The sequence below is a fragment of the Phoca vitulina genome, unplaced genomic scaffold (assembly GCF_004348235.1).
Source record: "Phoca vitulina isolate PV1807 unplaced genomic scaffold, GSC_HSeal_1.0 scaffold78, whole genome shotgun sequence".
Classification (NCBI taxonomy): domain Eukaryota; kingdom Metazoa; phylum Chordata; class Mammalia; order Carnivora; family Phocidae; genus Phoca; species Phoca vitulina.
Genome location: NW_022589781.1, coordinates 2477980 through 2501750, shown reverse-complemented (window position 1 = coordinate 2501750; position 23771 = coordinate 2477980). Strand labels below are relative to the sequence as shown.

At 48.8% G+C, this 23771-nt stretch overlaps 1 protein-coding gene across 9 annotated transcripts in view; it reads left to right on the top strand.

Annotated features, from left to right (window-relative positions):
- DISP1 (dispatched RND transporter family member 1) overlaps positions 1-21499 on the top strand; it is a 177813-nt gene extending 156314 nt beyond the window's left edge. For 7 of the 9 annotated variants that reach the window (XM_032393990.1, XM_032393983.1, XM_032393984.1 and 4 more), the window contains 6 exons: positions 1304-1333; positions 6844-6967; positions 7721-7848; positions 8353-8450; positions 10970-11067; positions 17802-21499. In XM_032393990.1, coding sequence (XP_032249881.1) covers positions 6887-6967; positions 7721-7848; positions 8353-8450; positions 10970-11067; positions 17802-21392 — 3996 coding nt within the window. In that variant the 5' untranslated portion in view covers positions 1304-1333; positions 6844-6886 and the 3' untranslated portion in view covers positions 21393-21499. The other 2 variants (XM_032393991.1, XM_032393992.1) reach the window with 2 other exon arrangements.
- Positions 21500-23771: the final 2272 nt, after the last annotated feature.

Here is a 23771-nt window from a genome sequence, read left to right as displayed (position 1 = left end):
CCCGTTTTCCTTATGCAACGGATGTGACCATCTCTACTTTCCCAAATATAACACAGAATGAAGTCTTTATTCGAGCCAAAAGAACGTGATGAGTCTGTGGGTGTTTCTGCCTCTAGGGAGTAAACTAGTCATAGATCCATAAATTTATCTGATTAAAAAAAATGTTAGTGGGGGTGAGTAGGGGAAAGAGAATATTTACATTTGTTACAACCCAAAATGTATATAATAAAATATCATTTCTTTGCAACTGCTGAGTATGCTCTGCCCGAGAGTCGTGGCTCTGAGGGTTCACGTTTGACCTAAAGACAACGAAGTCTGTTAGGTTCTTACGGAAAATCAGGAGGTGGTTTTGAGGATGTCTGACTTGAACACTGTGAGTAAAATATTAAGGGTTCGTGTACCAGTTAAATGATCTGCTTCTTTGTTCAGCGCCTTACTCTCCCACTCTGTAAAAGTAGGTTTTCTCTTCAAGCTCATTAGCTTCATCACTGGGGTTCAGGTAGCATATTCTTTAAAAACCAGTATGTGGAGGCACTAAGAACCACCAACCCGTACGCTGTAAATGGATTAATTGTATGGTTTGTGAATTGTATATTAATAAAATTTAAAAAACAAGTATGTAATTATATTGAAAATACAGTGTTTTGGTTTCCGGATAGATTTACCTCCCAAATTAAATATTCTTCATAACTACTTGAGTAGTTGCCATTTCTAATGAAAGCCCCTTTTGAGCCCTTCACCGACTCCGTGGTATCACTCCTTCCCGCCGTGCCCTTGGCGCCCCGCCGGCCACGTGTGCGAGGGTCCACGGCATCCATGCGCCTCTGCGCCTGGAGTCTGACGAGTGTGTTTATCAAGCCTGTGCGTGCTGGCTGCCTGTTTGGGTAATTGTGTCATTTAATTCAATTTAAAAACAATCCATTTATATGTCCACGTCCTGGGCAGCCGCTCTGACACCCCCACCCTGGCCTGCCGGGCACCCCCCGCCGTGTGCGCCCACGCAGGAGCGGTACCGAGGACAGTGCTAAGTGCACATAAAAATGTTGTGTTGTGGGCACCTGGGTGGCTCAGTTGGTTAAGCAACTGCCTTCGGCTCAGGTCATGATCCTGGAGTCCCTGGATCGAGTCCCGCATCAGGCTCCCTGCTCGGCAGGGAGTCTGCTTCTCCCTCTGACCTTCCCCCCTCTCATGTGCTCTCTCTCATTCTCTCTCTCTCAAATAAATAAATAAAATCTTTAAAAAAAAAAAAAATGTTGTGTTGTGATGCCTTGTTTCTGATTGGTTTTCTTTTGCTTTTTTTCAGACCACGCAGACCTTTCAAGTTGCCAAAAAGGTAAAGTAATCTGTATCATCTCATTAGATAATGAAGTTACCTGCGCACTGTCCTCTTCTGCACTTGGGTCACATTTGTTGCTATTCCTGCCTTCCTCATTCGTATTTTTATGAAGGAAAAGTACATTTCCCCTGACTTGGCTGCTTGAGTAATGCCCTCTCCCAAAGTGGGTGACCTAGATTCTGTTTGTGTTTCATCGTTCACATCGGCTCCTTCCTGCAGTGGATCCCTTCCTTCTTGTTTTATTTGCGGAGGACAAGTCACTGCTGTGCCATCTGCCATGAGTTGGGTTTGTAGCCCTTTGTTTCGGGGGTTGTCTGTGTTTCTTCTCCAAAATGTGGTTACCGTATTAAACTGGAGGTAGTCTTTTATGTGGAAATTTTGAAGTTTTATCTTTTCAGTCAAAAAGCAGAATTTTAAAGGGTTAAGTGTTTTTTAAAAAAAAGCCTGGTCTCCTCGGTGATGTGCTTATAGGTGGCAGTTCCAGATGTTGGCGACTAAACGATCGTTGAATCTCACCTCCTAGAGAAGGCTTATCCTCTCTTTACGGTATAATTACTACATAAACTTTCATTTGTAAATTCCTTCTCCATTTAAAGATTATTTATTTTTAAAAATTGTGCTAAAATAGAGCATAAAATCCGCCATTTTAACCGAGTGTAAGTTCACGGCTCTGCGGCGCCAAGTTCAGGTTACTGTGGGGAATGGCCACGGTCACCTCCAGGACTGCCTTCATCCTGCAGAACAGAGACTCTCCCCGTTAAACCGCCGCTGCTCGTTCCTCCTGCTCCCAGCCCCCGGCGCCACCCTCTACTTTCCGCAGACGCCTCCCGTGAGTGCACTGGCCCGTGTCACGCAGCAGGATGCCCTCCAGGCTCCTCCATGTGGTGGCAGAACGTCCTTCCTTTCGAAGGCTGAATGACAGTCCGTTGTCTGGATAGACTGTGTTTATGGCAAGAGATAAAGGAAGAGGTTATACAAGTAACTATGGCATGTGAGGAAAATGAATTTCCATTTTTCTACAAACAATACAACCCTCTCTAATGACTAAGATTTTTGCATTTTGAAGACATTCTTTCATATTTTTTCTGTTATTACATTGGTATTTTTACAAGTTCTAGTGTCTTCTTTTCAGTACGTACACATACAAATACAACTTCTTCAAAAAAGCCTTTCCTGATTCCCTTCCCCTAGCTGGAAGTAATCTCTGTTGAATTCACAAAATATCTGTATCCCTCTAAAAACACACATTTCTTTACCTGGTTTTGTAAGTATTTATAAAGTTGTCTGATTCTCTGTATCAGGTTCCACGTCCCAGAAGGGCGACATTTGTGTCTGCCGTGTTTTTACTCCCAGATGCCTGCACCCTTATTCTGTGACGTTAACCGCATTGACTTTATTACTTCCAAACAAAGAAAGAGTTCTGTATCCTGTGTTCTGGGAAATTCCGCAAGCTCAGTCAGTCCTCCCACTAAATTGATAGCCGATGCCACTGAGAAAATTATGATTAACAACATTTTGAAATGCTTGCCCTTAAAGGACAAGAGGAATAAGGAACAGTTAAGAGAAATAGAAGGGGGAAAAAACAAGGGAAAAAGAGATTTTCGGGAAGAAAGGGGTAGTAACTAAAGTGTTAAATACTGCTCAGTTGAGGGAGAATGAAAACCAAGAAAACTAGTCTGTTGGCTTTGGCAGGTTCGAGAGAGCAGAGCCGGGCTACAAGGGGTTACGGGTTGGGTGTTTGGTTGGGAAGGGGGACCTGGTTCCAGGGCACTCACACGGTGTGAAGCCCGGCTCTCTGCTCAGAGGGAAGGGAGAAAGGAGAGCCTGTTTCCAGAGAGGCCAGGAAGGGCAGAGGAAAACAGCTTTGTGAGCTGAGAGAGGAAAATGCCCTGTGGAGGCCCATTGTGGTACAAATGGCCTATTTAGAACCGGCCCCCACACAGTGGTGACCCACACACAGTGGCGCCCGAGCAAAAGTTAACCTGGAAAGACGCTTGGTGCATTTGTTTGGACAGTTACTTCTGCTTTCATCCCAGGGTAAGCCCAGCAATAAGGTGGCTGGGACCTCTGAAGGTGCGGGAGGGACACTCATGAAAACTGCAGCATGCCGACAGCCTGAGCAGGACGCCGGCCGCATGCCCGCGCCGATCCCTGGCTCAGCTGCAACTCGTGTCCCCGTCCCGTGGAGGGACGAGTGCCTCCGATCCGTGTCCTCTCTGGGACTTAGCTCCCTGAAGGGCCTCAGGGAGAAGTCCTCCTGGTTGCTGGCTGGGAAGTGCTGTGGTGCAGAGGTCGACGGCATTTGCAGTTAGGCTGTGGTGTTGTCTAGAGGTTTCCAGAATGAGAGCAGGCACAAGAAGGACAGGACTACGTGACATGTAGGAGGACGAATCACAGTGCAGTGGGCCTTTTGCCGCATCTCCTCCTGCACACGTGGTTCACTTCTCAGAAACGAATGCGCAGATACTTTATTCTTTTCACTTAGATACATTATAGGCCTTGAACCCAGACTCACCAGGAGTGGAATTAGTGAAAGATGTAGCAGTGACATTTACAGGCTATATTTAATTTCCTTTGCTTCTCCGGTTTTCCTGCTTTATTAGATTTTTATCTTAATGTTACAACATTGTCTGGGTTTCATAATGTACATGAGACTTCTGTTTCCCACGTGGTGCCCATGGCTGAGCCATATCCAGTGTAGGCAGCAGTAATGCGGTAACGAGGAGAGACCCTTGCGGACTTCCCCCCGCGGTGCTCAGTGCGGTGACTCCACCAAGTGTGAACGTTGTCTCTGGGAGGGGTTCGCCCCTGAGACACGCGCTGCGGGAGGAGGGAGTCATAGCACCGTGACGCTCAGCGGATGTGGAAGAAGCGTGCGGCGATCGCTAACGCCGTGAAGTCTCCATATGGAGTGAGTCTGGGCACGCACATGGCCTAGGGCAGGGCTATAATATCAAAGCCAGATGTGCTCAAGGGAAGAAAAGCAATGATTGAAAGGGGTGTTAAGGTTGCATATGCCTGCAGATTTTTTAAGAACACAAAACAAAAAGTCATTATCTGGGGAAATTAAAGCACTTGGGGACCCAGTGCCCCCTGTTGATAAGAGGTTTGTAGGTAAGAACACAGAACTTGTGGTCCATTTGCAAGAAAATTGATCCATTTAAAATAAAGTATAGGGATTGTCTAAGCCTGAGGCCATTTTCATTGCACAGGACTGATGTTTTAAAGGTCTAAAATGTAAAGGACTCTTTTTAAGGCTGAAGCCGGGAACAGAAAGTCTCAAGTGTGCTGTTGACAAAGGACTAGATTGCTTCTACACTTGTTGCTTTCATCCTGAGTTTGCATTTGGTGGAGGAGGAAACAGAGTCCAGGGGAGACTGTCAGCACTGGGCGTGTTCCGAAACAGTGTGTACGTTTGAACAAGCTCAATCAGCATCTGTGATTGATATGTTTTCATTACATTCAGAATTATGTTCCAAGGATCGTTCCATCTTATCTAGCATAATTTTTCCTGAGTGAGTTGTTAATTCAGAATTTGCAGGCTTGTGAGTAATGCCTGGGCTTGGAGACCTGTGGACCTCCGTGGTTTTGCATTGTGAAATGAACCGTTAGTGTGGCTTGGGAATTCAGTGTACAGTGTGAATTTGGGGGAGCGTACACTTGTGGCAAGTAGACTTAGTCCTGATGTCTTTTGTTTCTCTCATGTTCAGAGCAAGATATGATATCACAGTGGTTAGGAGGCCCCATTCTAGAGCCAGATGACCGGGGTTCCTATTTGTGACTTTTTTATTGAGCTATAACTGACATACAGCATTATGTTAGTTTCGGGCACAGCACATGATGATTCGGTATTTGTATATATTGTGAAATGACCACCACAGCAAGTCTGCGTAGTATCCGCCACCACACAGAGGTATAGAATTTTGTTTTCTTGTGATGAGATCTGTGAAGATCTACTCTATCAGCCACTGTCACATGTGCAGTCCAGTGTTGCTAACTGTAGTCAGCATGCTGCATGCTGCATGCCCAGGACACCGGCTGGCCCTGCTTCGTGGTGCAGAGCACAGATCAAACTGTGCCACAGTGCATCTCAGAAAGCCATGAGAATTAAGTGAGGTGATGTATGTAATGCGTAGGAACCACTGGTAAGTGCAAGCGATCATTCTTCCTCCTGAGATCACCTTGAGAAGAACAACACTGAAAAATCCCTGACAGGTGTTCCCTTAAAGCATAATTATGTTGTATTTTAATTTCCATATTAAAATTTCATGTGAAGTAAATACCCCCAGAAAGCCAGATCTGTGGCGTTGCGCCATCAGAATGGAAACATGAGCAGCCTTGTCTTGGAGACAAACAGCAGCTTCTCTGAGCGACATTTAGGGCCACCAGCTTCATTAAGTCCCTGGTCTGACTTTGAAGAAATAACCCACAAACACAGGAGTAAGGAGCCAGAACCAGCCATCACAGCTGTCAAGCTAACACTGTGGAGGATTTGAGAGTAATGGTCCACAAGCGAAATGCTCCTTTTTTCTCCAATATGAATTCAAGAAACCTGAAGTTGGCAAGATACATTTTTGAATTTTAGAAGAATTCTGTTCAGTCAACTCCTGTTGAGCACAGAGTTCACATCAAGATCTGCAAGTGTCATGGGGCGCCTGGGTGGCTCAGTCGTTAAGCGTCTGCCTTCGGCTCAGGTCATGATCCCAGGGTCCTGGGATCGAGCCCCGCATCAGGCTCTCTGCTCAGCAGGAAGCCTGCTTCTCCCTCTCCCACTCTCCCTGCTTGTGTTCCCTCTTTCGCTGTGTTTCTCTCTGTCAAATAAATAAAATCTTTAAAAAAAAAAAAAAAAAAGATCTGCAAGTGTCATGACAGTAAGACCCAGGATCTTACAGAAGGGAGGGGCGCCCGGAAGAAATTACTCCAACCTGGGGCGGGGTTGGTAACAGTGAGGGGAAACCAAGGCCCAGCTGCTGAGGTTGGTTGGAGAGTGAAGGGAGGGGCGGGTACGCACAGGGCACCTTCTGAAAGGTGTACTAAATGAACTAAAACTGCACTAAACGAATCTAGAAAACAAGCATCTCTCTCTCTCCTGGAACTCAGGCTGATGCGTTCATTATAGTTTCAGCCGGAAGGAAAGTGGCAGGTTTGTGGGAAGTTTTGGTTTGGTTTGGTTATTCTTAAGATGGATACATGAGCCTGTTTGTGGGCTGAGTTCTCCTCCAAGAACTGCCAGAGTACAAGGATGGAGAAACAAGTTCCAGACGAGACTGCAGGAGGATGGGTCCTCTGTTCAAGTACATTTTCTCCCCACGTGAGGGTGTAGATTGTAGATCTCTCCAGGAACAGATGTAGATGTGAAATGCTATCTGTCTTATCATCTCACTGCATCTTTGATTGATAAACTGGACTAGGTCTGAGCTAGGAGGATTTAACACATTGCTCTCTTGGGCAGCAAAGCCTCGTGTTGCTTCTAAGCGGCCTCCTGTGTGCTCCTCTCTGCCCTGCAGCTATGCATCCCTGATAGCGGACTGGCCCGTGGTGGTGCTGGGCATGTGCACCATGTTCATCGTTGTCTGCGCCTTGGTTGGGGTGTTAGTGCCCGAGCTTCCCGACTTCTCTGATCCACTGCTGGTAAGGAAAATTCAGCCCGTCAAATTTCTGTAGCCCAAAATTATCTCAAGAAATTCAGTATTTTAATACGTGTCAAATTATATAATTTAGTATCCTGTTTCTTTCAAAACCTTCTCAACCTAACAGGAGTATGCAGCTCTCTTTCTGAAAAGTAAACACTTGTCATCCTATTTTCAGATTCTTAAAAGGTCAAGGAACTTGTTTGCCATTACAGACCTGGAAATTTTGCTTCCTGGCTCCCACATTTAAGCTAAAAAGCAATAAAATGGAGAATCTGCATTCTATAAAAATATTTTCATAAAGTCTTTAAGACTGAATGTCTTCCCGCCGCCCCCCCGCAGAGAAGTGAAAGGAATTTCAGTTTTACTAAGAGATAGCAGGGTCTGTTTTTAAGTAAATGTTCCCATAAAACACTATAACATGCATGACATAATTTGATTTCACCATAATTTTTTATAACATCAAAGTAAGTATTTGCTAATTGCTTAGGTATGATTTTGAAAGCGAAGCTTCAGACACAGTTACTCTTCCTTGCTGAAACAGGTCACACACCAGAGAACCAAACTGCCTTGTCGTAGTGAACGGTGGCCGCCATCTTGTTCAGTGCTGTTCATTCCTGGGGTAGCTGCGAGCAGCATCTGTGCTTCCTGTTGAAAGCCACATGGCGCCCCAGCATTGCTTTCCCAACCTGCTGTAACCATTCATAGCCTGAAGAAAAGTGCACTAATGGGAATTTGTAATATTTTATCTCAGGGTTTTGAGCCAAGAGGGACTGCGATAGGCCAGAGACTGGTCACGTGGAATAACATGGTGAAAAATACGGGATACAAAGCAACATTAGCAAATTATCCTTTTAAATATGCAGATGAACAAGCCAAAAGGTAATTGTTTATTAACTTTTACACAAAACATTGCTTGATGAATTCCACTATTAAGGATTGCCTGAGCAAGATGACTAAATGCAAGTGTGTGGCTCAAAATCTTTGCCACTGAATTTGTTTACATTCTCGTTGTCTTTTAAGATTTTGTTGTATTAAGGTAAAAAAGTGAGGGTTTGGGGTTTTTTTCTTTTACAGAAGTGAGAAAATTAATGTTGGTTTCTTATATTAATCCTTTTAATTTCAGGTAGGTCATGGCTAAAGTATACCGTTACTGGTATGCTTATTGGACTTGAAATAGTTGTACTTTATTTTTACGTTTTTATGATTGCATTATGCTTGACACACATGGTTTAGTTTCGGGTGTATAAGAGCAACTGGAGAAGTCTGTACCGTACACTGTGCTCGCCTCCATATGCCGCCGTGCAACACTGTTACAGACTGTTGACTACATTCCCTGTGCTGTCCAAGTGCTTTATTGAGGATCACATTGTTGTTCCATTTCAGCCATCGGGATGATAGATGGTCAGATGATCACTATGAAAGAGAGAAAAGAGAAGTTGACTGGAACTTCCACAAAGACAGCTTTTTCTGCGACATTCCAAGTGAGTGGCATCCTAGGTGAACAGCCCCTCGGGGCTCCTTGTGTTCGAGATGGAGCACAAGTAAATTGAGACTGGTGGGAGGATATGCTGGGCACTGACACAGATTTTAGCTGAATTAACTTGTAGTTTTACTTCTCAAGGTCAGTCAACCACTAATCTGAATTTATTTACCTATAATAAAAATTAATGAGATTATTGAGTTAGATTCAGTTTTAAGGAAGATAAAAATATCGAAAAAAAATCTTGACCTTGCCCCAAATTTCAAGTCATTTTAAATTTCTTACATTATTTTAAAAAATATTCCCAGTGAACAAGTACATATTTTTGGATTGAACCCTAAAATAATCTATATTATCAGAAGTATGCTTTTTAAGTTTTGTTTCATTCAGAAAGCATAAATAATAGCTTTCCCTGTGCCTGCCTTGTTGTTAGGCATTAGAGATAGAAAGATGAACAGAATACGGTCCAGAAGCCCACGGCTGGAGTGCCTTGGGGGCCAGCCCAACACGTGAACACATCAGGCAGCAGGACGTGACTTGTCACGGAGCGCGAAGAGCTGCTACTTAGCTCCACAGAATGTGGCCTTGAAGAAATGAGGGCCCAGGTGTGTAGGAACTTCCTGAGGTCAGGAACCCAGAGTTGAATGTAGCATCACCAGGTCTCCAGATGCTGGCAGCAGATTCACTAACCAGCCCCTGCTGGGGTGTAGAGCGTGGCCTCGGGGACACCAGTGCACCTGGAGGTCGCTGCTTAGCCATGGAGAGCGGGCATGAGGACCTACAGCTTCTCCTTCAGCGAATCTTCACACCAATGCTCTTTTGAATTCAGCTTTTTAAAATTGTTGTTGAAAATCCCCCTAAAATGTGTATTTTCCTGTCTTGTTAAAGGACCTCACCAGACCTCTGATGTTTCTAGATCTAGCCGAGCCTGAAGATCTTTACTTGGGACACTTTCACTCTACAGTAACTGAGAGATGGAAAATAGGAGATTAGGGAGAATTTTGTCCTGGTCCCAGGAAGGAGCACACATGTCTTTTTCTGTGTCTTATTAGAAAATTGGACTCTAGTTGAATGTTCTGGTTGGTTTCTCTCTCTCTGAGTGACACTATAGATTTCTGAACCAACATCTGTTGGTTAATATCTGAACCAGGATGAACATTAGCAAATTCATGAAATGTGGCCACGTCTGTCCCCACAGCCCACACACAACACTCGTCCCCTCGGCCACGGCTCCACCTTGAGGAAGGCCATCCCAGTCCTGCTCTGAGGAGGAAATGTTTGTTTCCATGGGCTTGTCTTATTCTTAGAAGTCAGTCAACATAAGATAATGGCCATTTGGTGAAGAAAAGGGTTTATTAAAGAAAATTTCATAATCATGAATAAAAGCTCATGTATTAAAGTTTTATTCATAAATTTGCCGATTGGTTTTCTTTGTCAACACAATTAGGCATTTTAGATAACAGAAAGTGAGTCCATTCTGTTTTATTATATGAAGTTCTTCTAATGGCGGAGGGAGCTAAAACAGCACTAACTCACCCACTGTTTTTCCTTTAGTTCTCACACCTGTTTGAGAGAGACGTGCTTACAGATGAGGGGCCAAGGCTCAGAGGAGCTGTTCATCCCCACAGCTGGGGCAAGGCAGGACCTGGTTCCACTGCTTCTGACCCCAGGGCCGGGCTCGCCTGTCCTGCAGCTGGCCTGTGTTAGTGTGATTACCACAGTATTTTTTTTTTTTAAGATTTTATTTATTTATTTGACAGAGAGAGACACAGCGAGAGAGGGAACACAAGCAGGGGGAGGGGGAGAGGGAGAAGCAGGCTTGCCACTGAGCAGAGAGCCCAATGCGGGGCTCAATCCCAGGACCCTGGGACCATGACCTGAGCCGAAGGCAGACGCTTAACAACTGAGCCACCCAGGCGCCCCTGATTACCACAGTATTTATCTAGACTCTGGTGGACCAGAGAGACCACGGACCCAGCCAGAACGTGTAGTGTATCTGCGACCCTGGCCCACATTCGGTACCTGGTTGACTGTTTTTAGTGCTTTTAAATTGATCACCTGCCATCTTTCCTCCCTAGTGTGCTGCCAAAGAGAACACCCACTCTTGATATTCCCTAATGGATCCTTCTTGGGTTTTACACCCCATTCTGATAATGTGTTTCAAAATTAAGAGGGAGGCATTCAGTTAATTTTGTGCTGAGCATTCTTACGGATTACTGTTCCTAAACACAGTCTGATCAGAAATAGATTTGTTTTTTTTTTTTTTTTTTTAAAGATTTTATTTATTTGAGAAGAAATAGATTTGTTATATAACTCCTATGAGTTTTCAGATGTTGTTTGAGCAGAAACAATATTATAGCATTGCTTTATTTTTTTTCTCCTGGAATTTATCAAGGAAAGGCTCCCTGCTGCTAATGACTTGTCCCTATGCTTCCCCAGTTTGACTTGCTCCTGAATGGTGAGTCTGATGAAAGAAATGGACAATTATAAACCTTTTTCTTTTCTTTTTCATGTCACCAGGTGACCGATATTCCAGAGTAGTATTTACTTCAGCTGGAGGGGAGACACTATGGAATTTACCTGCCATTAAATCAATGTGCAATGTAGATAATTCAAGGGTATGTAAAGAAAAACTGAAATGTGTTGAGAACAAATAAGGTTGTATTTTAGCCAGTCCATTCCCTGCTGACCCTGGTGACTCATGGGATGACGGTACTTACTTGGGCCTTACTCCTGGGGACCGCACGCCCGAGCCCGGCTTGCATGCTTGTAGACCCCAGGATCTGAGCGCTTCTGCGTGGCCCCGTCTTTGACACCCGCCACCTTCTCCAGAGAAGAGCTCTTTCCTTGATGCTGCCCCATCCTCTGGTGTTTCACAGCTCAGACTTTGTCTCTCCTTTTCTTGGATGGTCTCTCTCCTAAGCTGGTTGTTTCATCCTGAAGCCACTGTCAGCATCTCAACTCTGCAGTGAACAGCCTGCCTCTCTGGCAACCAGTGGGTCTCTGGGGCAGATTTAGGGCACAGGCTGGGAAAGGGGACACCCAGGGGTGCGTGTCTGTGTAAATGATGAGGAATCCAGCCCAGATTGCTCTGAACTCTGAACACCTTGAACACAGAGGATTCGAGACAAAAAGCCCTCCGCTCTCAGTCTCTGGAGCTGAAAGATGTCAGCCCCAGAAACTGTGACATCTACCTCTGGGCTTGGAAGATCTGTCAGTTCTGTGTGCTCAGAGGCAGATTATCCCAGGAGAGACTGCTGTCTGCGGTCACTGCTGCACCTGCCCAAGGCCAGGAACCAGGTGGAAAAGGAGCTCATTGTATGCCTAGTGTAACTATAACGCGGAAACTCACTACTAGAAGGAAGTGTAATCACACGCCCTCCTAAGAGCTAGCCTGATCCCTGGTGCAGGCGCCTGCGCTGGCCATAGGGCTTCTCGGGGAAGTAGACCGGGCTCCTGGTGGTCACTGGGTCAGCTCTCATCGTGCTCATGCACACACCTTCCCCTCTTGGGTCCCAGGTCTCCCAACTTTAGTCTTCATTCTGAAAGATGGTGTGTGTTGTCTGCCGGTCCAGCTAGCAGGATTTTCCGTGAGCGCCATCTTTTCTCCGCCCAGCTCAAACAGACCAAAGTCACCAACCTCTCCACACAAACGAAGGTTCTTAACCACTGGTCAATTTATATCTGCCTTATTGTCTTCTCTCTACAGCTGTCAGTTCATTATTCGGAGGCTGTGAACGTGTTACAACCCTCCCTGTGTAGAAAGTTAACTTTAGAGGAGTAAATACTTAGAGTACTTAGTATGTGCAGGACTTCCTGCTTGGCACTCTCCATCCCTCCCCGCAGTCAGCACCTGGCCTTGGCACTTGTGACCCGTCTTCACAGACATACTCACAGAGCAGTTCAGTAACTCCACACTTTCTAGGCCTCGATTCTCTACCTTTGCTGTTGACCTTTAGACCTTCCCTCCCCTGAAGATTCTCACGTGAGCAGATCCACACAGCTGATTAATTTGTCAGGGTGTCCCAAACACTTGACCAGGTTATTTCATTTAGTCCTTGTGACAGTGTTAACGATTTGAGGATCCTGAGTGGGAAATAGCATATAGGATACAACAAGACAAGGGAAAAAGGGTGGTTGTCTTCTGCACGTGATGCATGGTGGGAAAGAGACTCAAGGGAGACTGGGTTCAAATCCCACATCCACCTCTTACCCTCGACATGGACTCCCCCGTCCAGAACACAGGCAAATAATAGGATTTACAGAGTCCTCACGGCCTTGAACCAGCAACAGCTGATTCTGTGAGTGCCACTGGGGCTCTCAAGCCCATAAGCAATGCTTTCATGAATGGAAGCAGGATATTATTTCGTACACATGTGAGTATGTATCAGATGCTATTAGATGATAAAAATCAGCATGAGGAGGTAGCTCACAAAAAGGCATACAGAGAGGGTAATATAACTAAATTGAAGGGAAAATCGTGGGAGGAAAAGGTAAAGCCACAGGTGTGATTTGTATGCAGCGATGCATGCCCACAGTCCCCCACGCTCACTGGTGGTGGCTGCACACCTGTCTCCTCCTTCCCTGGCCGCCAGAGCAACTTGGAATTCGCAGTCGGTGGCAAAAGTCACAAAGAGGGCAACAAGCTGGGGTTTTAGAAGAAGCCGGCCTTCCCTCACACTAAGTGGGGGAGCACCGTCTCCGTGGCCTCTGTAGAAGTGTAATGTCATGCATAAAGTTTTTAGTTAGCAGCATGTTCACGAGATGCGCAGTCATGAATCTGAGCTGATTTCTAAGCCGTGCTCAGGCTGGTAACAGGAGAACATTATGGCAAAAGCTATTTCTACAAGAAATTAAAGCAATGAAGTCTAAGTGTGTGGCTTCCCAATGGCCTAGCTTGACGGCATTTGCAAAGCGTATAGACTGTGGAAGGAGCCGTGTGCCTCCTTGTCTGAGTATTTCCCTCTGTGGACTCATAGTCAGGCCCAGATGGCCCTGAGTTCGAGCATGTGATTCCTGGCAAAAACATGGTGGGCACCTGGTCCTCTTCTGAAACGTTGAGGAACAGACCCAAGACGTGTCTGCATGAATGGTCAAGCCAGTTACAGATCCACAATGACAAATGAATAAACAGAGGGTCAGGGCCCCAGAATTCTGCCTCACAGAGCAGGTTATCATTTTACTTGTTAAATACTATTTTTACCAGTTGCACACACCTTCGTATTCCAGTCTTGGCCTCTGCAGTGAATGCACAATGATAAACCTTAGTCACAGAGATAACATGTCCCGTGACACCCTAAGTGATAACTGTTTCGTGGCAGTTCAGCCTGCAGATTATTACTGTACCCTTTTCGGGTCTCCCAGCTCGAGAGGCTTTGCAGAGTGCTGTCAGTCCTGGTGGTGACGCGAGTAAGTTGTGTCCCCTCTCCCTTCCCCTCCCCTGACTTCCCCGCTGTCCTGCTTCAGCACTTGGCTATCAGCAGCCATCAGTGGGTGGGACATACAGCAAATGATGCTGAGCAGAGCTTACCTGTGGGGTGATGACTCTGGGAGATGGCCAGCAATGGGCACAGCATCTTAAGCCAGATGTGGCCGTTGTCACCTGCTTGTGTTTCCAGCACGTGGAGCTCCAACCTGAGTCCATTTCAGTTCATGATTCCAACGGGCTTTGGTTTCCAGAACAAAGGGCTCCTGTTTCTGATGCCATCGTCATGTCCTCACAGAATGCTTGTTTTCTTAGACACTTTCAGAAGGAGCCTCAGACAACTCCCCGGATCTCCATCCCCAGGGACACCCTGGCAGACCGTCCATTCGTAGCCACAGTGTGTTTCTCAATTCTTGACTCTGCTGGAAACCCTTCTCCCTCTTCCTTAGTCTTTGCACTTCATGGAAGTTAGAGCTTGAGGAATAGCTCTGTAAAGGAGATTTGAAATTTAGTGCCTAACACTCTGTTTACTGTGTAGGTTTTGTGGACACATGAGACCCCCTGAAGCTTAGTGGACCCCAGAAATGTGCCTCCTGATGCTTGTTTTAAAGAGGACTGGAGGGGTTTGTCACGTGGGAGGAGAGTGGATGGGATCCCGTAGTAGGGCCCATTCTTTATTCTTACTCTGTTCTTAGCCTTTTACGATATCCCCAATCTCACCAGTAGTTTTAAAAGTTAGGGTGTCATTTAAAACTCTCCTTTTTCTGTCTTCTCTTGCTTCCCCCAATTCTAAATCAACCTCACCCCTGCTGCAGTCTGGCAACAGATGTGTGCATGGACATATTATAGCCACAGAAGCAAGATAATTCCCTAAAACATCCAATCTGTGACTGACTAGAATGAAAAGGGCCACTTTCTCATGAGCTACAAGAAATTACTTCCAGTAACTGTTCTTAGTTTGAAACTTAAAAGATGTTGAAATCATTCCAATGAATCTCTTTCCCAAAAACATGGCAGAAAGTACACCTGCCTTTTGTGTGAAGATGCACCTGCTTGCAGTCTCTTCCAGCCCCACGATGTAACAAATGCCTGAGTATCTCACCACCCTGTCACGTACTGCCAGGCTGGTGTCACCATCCCACCGCCCTTCAGACTTGGGCACCCCCCCTGCAGCTTTGCACGGACCCTGACGTTCAGTATGCTCCTTCCCAAGCTGAACCCTGATTTCTCTGTCTCACTGTGAGCTGCTCCGGGGCAAGGGCCCCTGTACCCACCTATTCTACGAGTGTAGGTGCTCAGTAAATATTGTTTTCTCTTTTGGATGGATGGATGGATGGGTGGGTGGATGGATGGATGGATGGATGGACGGATGGACGGACGGACCAGTGGATGGGAGCACAGGGCCTTCCTCCCTGAAAGCCTACACAGTCTCTTGGGCTCCCATGCTGTTAGATTCAGGGCGCTGGCATCCAGCTCGGGGTAAAGAGTATCAGTTACGACATCTTTTCTCTTTCCTTATTTCCGACCCTGTCAGAGTCCTCGAGGACTGTGTGGAAGGTTGTACATCAGCCAACTCCATCTGTGAATTAGAGGACTGGCTCTCAGCAGCTTACTAGTCTCTAGTTTTGATAGCGCCTTTGATCTGCATTTATCTTGTCTAACTTTTTAATCTTTGGTCATACACATGCAAACCCTGCTACTATTTGGAAAGCTTATTCAAGGTCATTTCTTTCCAGGCTTTGGCTGGCAACCCTGTTCCCTTCATCGTTAGCACAAGTGTGAAGCTGGTGGCAGGCTTCATAACAATGCAGTTTTCCTCCATCTGAGACTGTCCAACGCTGGGGCTATACCCCCTTTCTTCTCACCAGGCCGACTCCACAGGCTTGTGTGATACTTCTTCGTGGGATGGGAACTGGTTATCTGCCACAAAACCCAGAGCAGTGCTATCCCAGGGTTTCCTGTTATTTATTAGGTGGTTCCGTTACCCCTGACATAGCATGTATGAATGCTTTTACCTAGAAACAATTAAATACTAATTATCCTATGTTATAAAATGTTGAATAATTATTGCTCTTTAGAAATGAGCGGAAAAATTAAGCCTTTGTTAAAGTAGACATTTTAGTACACTTGAATAATAACCCTTTTGGCTCATTTGTCTTTACCTTCAATAGAGGGCCCTTTAAAAATGCTTTATTATGGGGGCGCCTGGGTGGCTCAGTCGTTAAGCGGCTGCCTTCGGCTCAGGTCATGATCCCAGGGTCCTGGGATCGAGCCCCGCATCAGGCTCCCTGCTCGGCGGAGAGCCTGCTTCTCACTCTCCCTCTGTCTGCTGCTCTGCCTACTTGTGCTCTCTCTCTCTGTGTTATTAAACAAATAAAAATCTTTAAAAAAAAATAATAAATAAAAGTGCTTTATTATGGAAAAAAAATTTTTTAAGATTTTATTTATTTGACAGAGAGAGAGCACAAGTAGGTAGAGCGGCAGGCAGAGAGAGAGGGAGAAGCAGGCTCTCCCCTGAGCAGGGAGCCAGACGTGGGGCTCGATCCCAGGACCCTGGGATCATGACCTGAGCCGAAGGCAGCCGCTTAACCGACTGAGCCACCCAGATGCCCCTATTATGGAAATTTTTAAATGTATGCAGAAGTAGGCTAGTGTACTGAACCCCCACGTGTGGGTTGCCCAGCTCTGACACTTGGGGTACATGGGCAGTGTTGTGTCCTCTGCACCACCCCCCAGGACTGGTCCCACCAAAGCAGCTTGATGGCTAGGCCTTCAAGTGGTATGGGGAGCGGGGTTCTGGGATCATTCTAAGTTCCAAACAGACGATTTGTGCCAATGGTCCCTGTGATTGGTAGAGTCAACTATTAATAAAGGCAGAGAGTAGTTTAATTGTCCTTTCTGGACTTTGGAGTCTCCTCCTGGAGCAGCCTTTGGTAAGTAGAAGTGAGTGGGTCGCCTTCTACAGACAAGCTCTGGACAGGCTCGAGAGAAGGGCATGGTTCCTAAGCTCAGCCTCAGGAAAGAGGGGCCACTCACACAGTTGACGGATTTGTATGGAATTGCGAAGGCTCTGCCGTATTCTAGCAACCCCACCCTTGGCAGTGGAGGATTTTTTCAGTTTGCTGTAACAAGAGCAGCCAGAGAAGAAAGGCCTCCGGGAACAGCTGTAAGTAAGGCACTGTCCACAGCAGACCCAGAGCCGTCCTACGGCCACCACACAGCAGACCCCACGTCACCAAAACCCAGAGAGTTTCAGCCAGCTCCAGGAAGCTTTGACGGAAGTGTGGAAGAAATCAGCTCCTACTGAAGTATTTGTTAATCAGATATGCAGACTGTGCTTGCTTCTCAGGAAGCCATTTCACCCCCGGTCTCTCGTGCACCCCTGACATCAGTGCTCCCCATGTCACCTTGGGGCTCGCTGACAGTTTTCTGGCGGAATATTATCTTTGCTTCCAGCTAGGTTGGTTGAGATATGTAGTACCTTTGTCACCAAAAATTTCATGCCGATAACCAGAAGTTTTAGGCAAAGCCACCAGTTTGTTTCCTCTATCAATTGGACAACTGTTCTCTTAAATTAATCCTATAGATTCCGTACATGAGCCCACGGCCTGTCCTTTTCATTGCCTTTTAAAGTAACTTGGAAAAGGCCTGTCTCCTAAAGAGCTGCTAATTCTGTGTCCTTCTTAAAACCGAACCAGCACTGGTGGTTACATGCCCATGTGTCCCCTGCACGCTGAGCAGTTTTCTGTCCAGAGGGAAGCGCCTGGCGGGTGTTGCGCGGGGCAGGCTCTGGGGGATGGCCACCCGTGTCCCAGCTGACACCTAACTAGGAAGATGGCTATTTAACCTGTCCCTCAAGGCCGCCTTAATTCAGGCCTCTGGGTGAAGCGGTTCTAAACGCCGGTCTCCGTGTGTCTCTCTCCGCAGATTAGATCCCACCCGCAGTTTGGCGACCTGTGCCAGAGGGCCACGGCCACGTCCTGCTGCCCCAGCTGGACGCTGGGGAATTACATCGCCGTCCTCAACAACAGGTCGTCCTGCCAGAAGATCGTGGAGCGAGACGTGTCTCACACGCTGAAGCTGCTGCGCGCATGCGCCAAGCACTACCACAACGGCACCCTGGAGCCCGACTGCTGGGACGCAGGCGCCAGGAGGAAGGGGCAGCTCAAGTGCACGGGCGTGCCACGCAAGTGCACCAGGTACAATGCTGTGTATCAGATCCTGCACTACTTAGTGGACAAGGACTTCCTGCCCCTGAAGGCGGCTGACCCTGCCGCGCCGGCACTCAAGTACAGCATGCTCTTCTCTCCCACGGAGAAGGGGGAGAGCATGATGGACATTTACCTGGACAACTTCGAGCCCTGGAACGGCTCAGATGGCGTCACCACCGTCGCCGGCATCGAGTTCGGCATCAAACACAGCCTGTTCCAGGACTACCTCCTCACGGACACCGCGTACCCGGCCATCGCGGTCCTGCTGGTCCTCCTGGTCATGTGCGCCTACACCAGGTCCCTGTTCATCACGCTGATGACCATGTTCGCTGTCATCAGCTCCCTCATCGTCTCCTATTTTCTCTACCGCGTGGTGTTCAACTTTGAGTTCTTCCCTTTCATGAACCTCACCGCACTTGTTATTCTGGTTGGAATTGGCGCTGATGACGCGTTTGTCCTGTGTGATGTGTGGAGCTACACCAAGTTCGACCGGCCGCACGCGGCGACCACGGAGACGGTGGGTGTCACTCTGCAGCACGCGGCACTGTCCATGTTCGTCACCAGCTTCACTACAGCCGCCGCCTTCTATGCCAACTACGTGAGCAACATCACCGCCATCCGCTGCTTCGGCGTGTACGCGGGGACCGCCATCCTGGTGAACTATGTGCTGATGGTTACGTGGCTCCCGGCCGTTGTCGTCCTGCACGAGCGCTACCTCCTCAACATGTTCAGCTGCTTCAAGAAGCCGCCGCAGCAGGTCTACGAGGGCAAGAGCTGCTGGACTGTGGCCCGCCGGACGTGCCACAGAGCGCTGTTTGCCGTTTCAGAAGCATCGCGCATTTTTTTTGAGAAGGTGTTGCCGTGCATCGTTATTAAGTTCCGCTACCTTTGGCTGCTGTGGTTCCTGGCCCTGACTGTGGGTGGGGCCTACGTCGTATGCGTGAACCCCAAGATGAAGCTGCCCTCCCTGGAGCTGTCTGAGTTTCAGCTGTTCAGGCCCTCCCACCCCTTTGAGCGCTACGACGCCGAGTACAAGAAGCTCTTCATGTTTGAGCGCGTCCACCGTGGCGAGGAGCTGCACATGCCCATCACTGTGGTTTGGGGCGTGTCCCCAGAAGACAATGGCGACCCCCTGAACCCCAAGAGTAAAGGGAAGCTGGCGTTGGACGGCAGCTTTAACATCGCAAGCCCGGCTTCCCAGGTCTGGATCTTGCACTTCTGTCAGAAACTGAGAAACCAGACTTTCTTCTACCAGACGGGGGAACAGGACTTCACCAGCTGCTTCATCGAGACGTTCAAGCAGTGGATGGAGAACCAGGACTGCGACGAGCCCGCCCTGTACCTGTGCTGCCGGCGCTGGAGCTTCCCCTACAAGCAGGAGGTCTTCGAGCTGTGCATCAAGAGGGCCATCATGGAGCTGGAGAGGGGTACAGGCTACCATCTGGACAGCAAGACCCCGGGGCCGCGGTTCGATGTCAATGACACCATCCGGGCGGTGGTGCTGGAGTTCCAGAGCACCTACCTCTTCACGCTGGCCTACGAGAAGATGCACCAGTTCTATGAGGAGGTGGATGCCTGGATCTCCCGGGAGCTGAGCTCTGCCCCCGAGGGCCTCAGCAACGGCTGGTTCGTCAGCAATCTGGAGTTCTACGACCTCCAGGATAGCCTGTCCAACGGCACGCTCGTTGCCATGGGGCTGTCCGTGGCCGTGGCCTTCAGTGTTATGCTGCTTACCACCTGGAACGTCATCGTAAGCCTGTACGCCATCATGTCTATCGCCGGGACCATATTTGTCACCGTCGGCGCCCTCGTCCTGCTGGGCTGGGAGCTGAACGTCCTGGAGTCTGTCATCATTTCCGTGGCCGTTGGCCTGTCCGTGGACTTTGCTGTCCACTACGGGGTTGCTTACCGCCTGGCCCCGGATGCCGACCGGGAGGGGAAGGTGATCTTCTCCCTGAGCCGCATGGGCTCCGCCATTGCCATGGCCGCCCTGACCACCTTTGTGGCCGGGGCCATGATGATGCCATCCACGGTTCTGGCATACACCCAGCTGGGCACCTTCATGATGCTCATCATGTGCGTCAGCTGGGCCTTTGCCACCTTCTTTTTTCAGTGCATGTGCCGCTGCCTCGGGCCGCAGGGCACCTGTGGGCAGATTCCACTGCCCAGGAAGCTCCGGTGCAGTGCCTTCTCCCACGCCCTGTCCGCGACCCCTGCCGACAAGGGGCAGAGCAAAACACATGCCGTGAATGCGTATCATTTAGACCCCAGGGCCCAGAAACCCGACGTGGAGCACGAGTTCTATGAATTAGAGCCTCTGACATCCCACAGCTGCACCGCATCTGGGAAGGCGGCTTATGAGGAGACCCACATGTGCTCTGAGTTTTTCGGCGGCCAGGCCAAGAGTCTGGGGCTGCCTGTGCACGCCGCTTACAGTCCAAGCTCCAGACACGAAGCCAGCCCCGCCTCCTTCCCGCCCGCTCTCGAGCAGCACACCCTGTGTCACTTCTTCTCTCTCAGTCAGAGGTGTGGTTGCCCAAACGCCTACAGACACCTGAGCCCCGGCCCGCATGTGTGCCAGCAGGCAGGTGACGGCCTGTGCCCCCGATGCGCCGCCGCCGCCACCACCAGCAGCTTAGTGCACGTGCAGAAGGGCGTGGCGCCCCTGCAGGCTGCGCAGCAGGCCCCCGAAGGCTTCATGTGCGCCGTCCCACACATCCGCCACTGCGCCTGCCTGCAGGGCAGAGCCAGACGGCCAGGAGCACAGAGTCCTCTGCCCACAGGCCTCTTCCTCCACCCGGTGCAGCACGGGCAGGCCCAGGAGAAAGGCGGCAAGGCCAGCGCCCACGGCGCCCAGGGCATGGGAGAGCCCAGTCCACAGACGCCAGAGCCACCGTCCTTTGTCCGCAGAAGCCCCGGGTCCTTGCGAAAACTGAACTGCTGTGATCCCGAAAACAGCCAAAGGGGACTCTCCAGAAACAGAGAGCTCGGGAACATGGAGGGCAGCGGAGGGGCCTGGAACAAGGGCTCGGGGCTGGGGGCTCAGGCGGACGACGCAGATAGGAAAGCAGAGCCGTGCCTGTCACAGGACTCGGAACATTCAAATCAGAAAGAACCAAAACCCGTATTTAACCGTGGCACGGGGGACGCCCGGTGCTGCCCTAATGACCCCCAGAGCTGTGGCCGAGGGGTCCGGCTGACGTGCGGTTCTGCGGGCCGTCAGATGCCAGAGCTTGAAGCCAGTGGGCCCCCTGCGCTGACACACTCGGAACTTTCTGGTGAAAGTTTGTTAATAAAAACACTTTAATAAATATAGTGTTAAATTCAGAAGCAGTGCCTCTCAATTGTTCCTTTGAAATGGAAGTAAAATTGTAAAGGGAGCCCCAAAATGCAGGAACAGGCTTTACTTTGTTAAAAATCATGGGGTAGTTTCATATTCTGTATGAACAGTCAACAAATTCACATATCTCATGAGTGTTGGCTGATGATTGGATTTTATATTTTCAAAAAGTACAAAGTTCAAACAGGTGTTATATTTACTTTGATACCCGGCTTGACCAGCACTGGTGGGCGTCTGCTGTGCGGTAACAATGAGCCCTAGGTGCAGAGTCGGAAGCTTCCGGAAGCGTCGGGTCTCTCTGGCCGTGCTGCTCACCTGATACCCTGACTCGGGTGCAGTGAGCAGGACTTCTGATCGCCCAACGTAAACACTGACTGTGATAGAGACACTTGAGTTGGGATCCAGGAACTATACAACATTAAAATTTATATTAATTTCCACACATATTAATGGTGTTTTCTGCCCCTCTGCGTGAGTAGAACTTACATGAAGCCAGTGACTCATTTAGATCCAAATTGGGGTCTTTTCCACACAAGCCAAAACCCACGGACATTCAGGTCTCACATCTGATCACCCAGAAGACGAGGGCGCCATCCCGTGTCAGGCCACACGTATGTTAGTGCCAGAGAGAACAGCACCGCACTTGCTGGGGTTGGGCGTGCGTGGATAGACGCGGGGGGAGACGGCCAGTGGGCCCTGGAAGCTTTCTGGTTGAGGGTGTCCCATGGAGCTCCGTTCCCTCTGTCATCAGACTGGGGCCCTAGATGGGGGGGGGTGCTCCTGGTGCCGCTAATACCCCGACTGCTGCACTCGTGTCCCTCCCATTCTGCCTCTAGTTTGGTCCTCCCAAGAGAGCGGGTGGAAATGTTTTTAAATACAGTGTTCTTTCCAAAAGCGGTATTGCTTATTTTCTGAGAACAGGTTTCCAAATTAGAACCGAATATTTTTCTAGGGCCTGAAGTCAGGAGTTGGAAGGGACCTTATGGTTCCCTGACTCCAACCCACGTTTCTGTTAAGTAGCTTTCTGGCTTCGTTGTTCGGGGACTCACTCCCTGACTCCCTTGCTGACCGCAGTCTGTGTCCTATAGCTTTTCTACCCGTTGGCCCTTCTGTTCTCTGAAGCAAAAACACATGCCTCTGATCTCCCATGAACGTCCCGCTCCCTCCACTGCTCTTCCTCCGCTGGGTTGTAAGCCGTTCAGATGCTGACTGAGCGCCTCCGGGCAACACCTGCCTGCGTGGAGGCCCTGAAGGGGGGACGGGACGGTGCTCCTGTCTGTTCTCTTGGGGACGGAAGTAAGGCGTGGCGCAGACATCACTGCCCAGCCTCACGCAGCGTGGAGGAGGCCCACCTGCTAGGCCTGGCGCGGACTGCTGCTGAGCCGCGTGTGGGAGCGGGTTAGTCCTCCACCCTGAGGCTGAGGACCCCGTGTCCATCCCCGGTGCACTCGGCTCTGTTAGAGGAATAGCGCAGGAGAGAGAACACTTGAAAATAGGACTCCTTGTTTTTCCTGAGACCTGTAACCGTTAGGCTGGCTAGTGAAAGTCTGGCGACCCAAAGCAGCTTTATGCTGGCACGGACACAGACTGAGTTTAAGGATGATCCGAGACACACTTCCGAACAGTCTCCCCTGAAAGACTGTCAGGGGGGCTGAGAAACTAAAATCAAGAGAGAGCGAGCTGAGGAGGGAGGGGTCCTCTATCCACCCGGGCCCTCAGCCGGCTTGGCGATAGGCCTGCTGCACCGGTACCCGTTCTGGGAACAGAGGACCCATCTTTCCGCCCCTCTGCCTCATTACCCCAAACCTTGAGTGTGGCCGTAAACCCACGTGGATTACATCTGCCGGCTTTGGGCTTTGAACTGACTATATTTTTCATGCAGGAATTTCTTAAAGAATTTGGTAGCTGGAACTAGAAATCTTTTTTTTTTTTTTAATTCATTACCAGGCAACAAAGGGTCCCTATTTCTAGTTTTGTCTCACAAAGAAATTCCATCCTCAGTCCTCTTGTAGAGAATTGCAAAGCAGATAAGAGGTGGAGTTACATGTGGGAAAAGAGCCCTTTCACTGTGAAATACTTGTATTTCGGGGGGTATTTGCGACAGAACGTACTTTCAGGTTCCAGCCTGTGTTCCCAGATCCATCCATGACTTCTTCCCTACAAGGTCACTTCTTACATCTCTAGTTGATGGAAAAGTGGGACAGGCCGCAAGCACAAAGCGTGTCAGAGAAGAGCTGCAGGGCTGTATCCGCTGTTCTCCGAGGTGACACTGAGCTCTTGTTATGTTAAATTTCTTGACGATGCATGTTGGATGGTTCTCAGCATGAAATGATTGTAGTGGGTGGT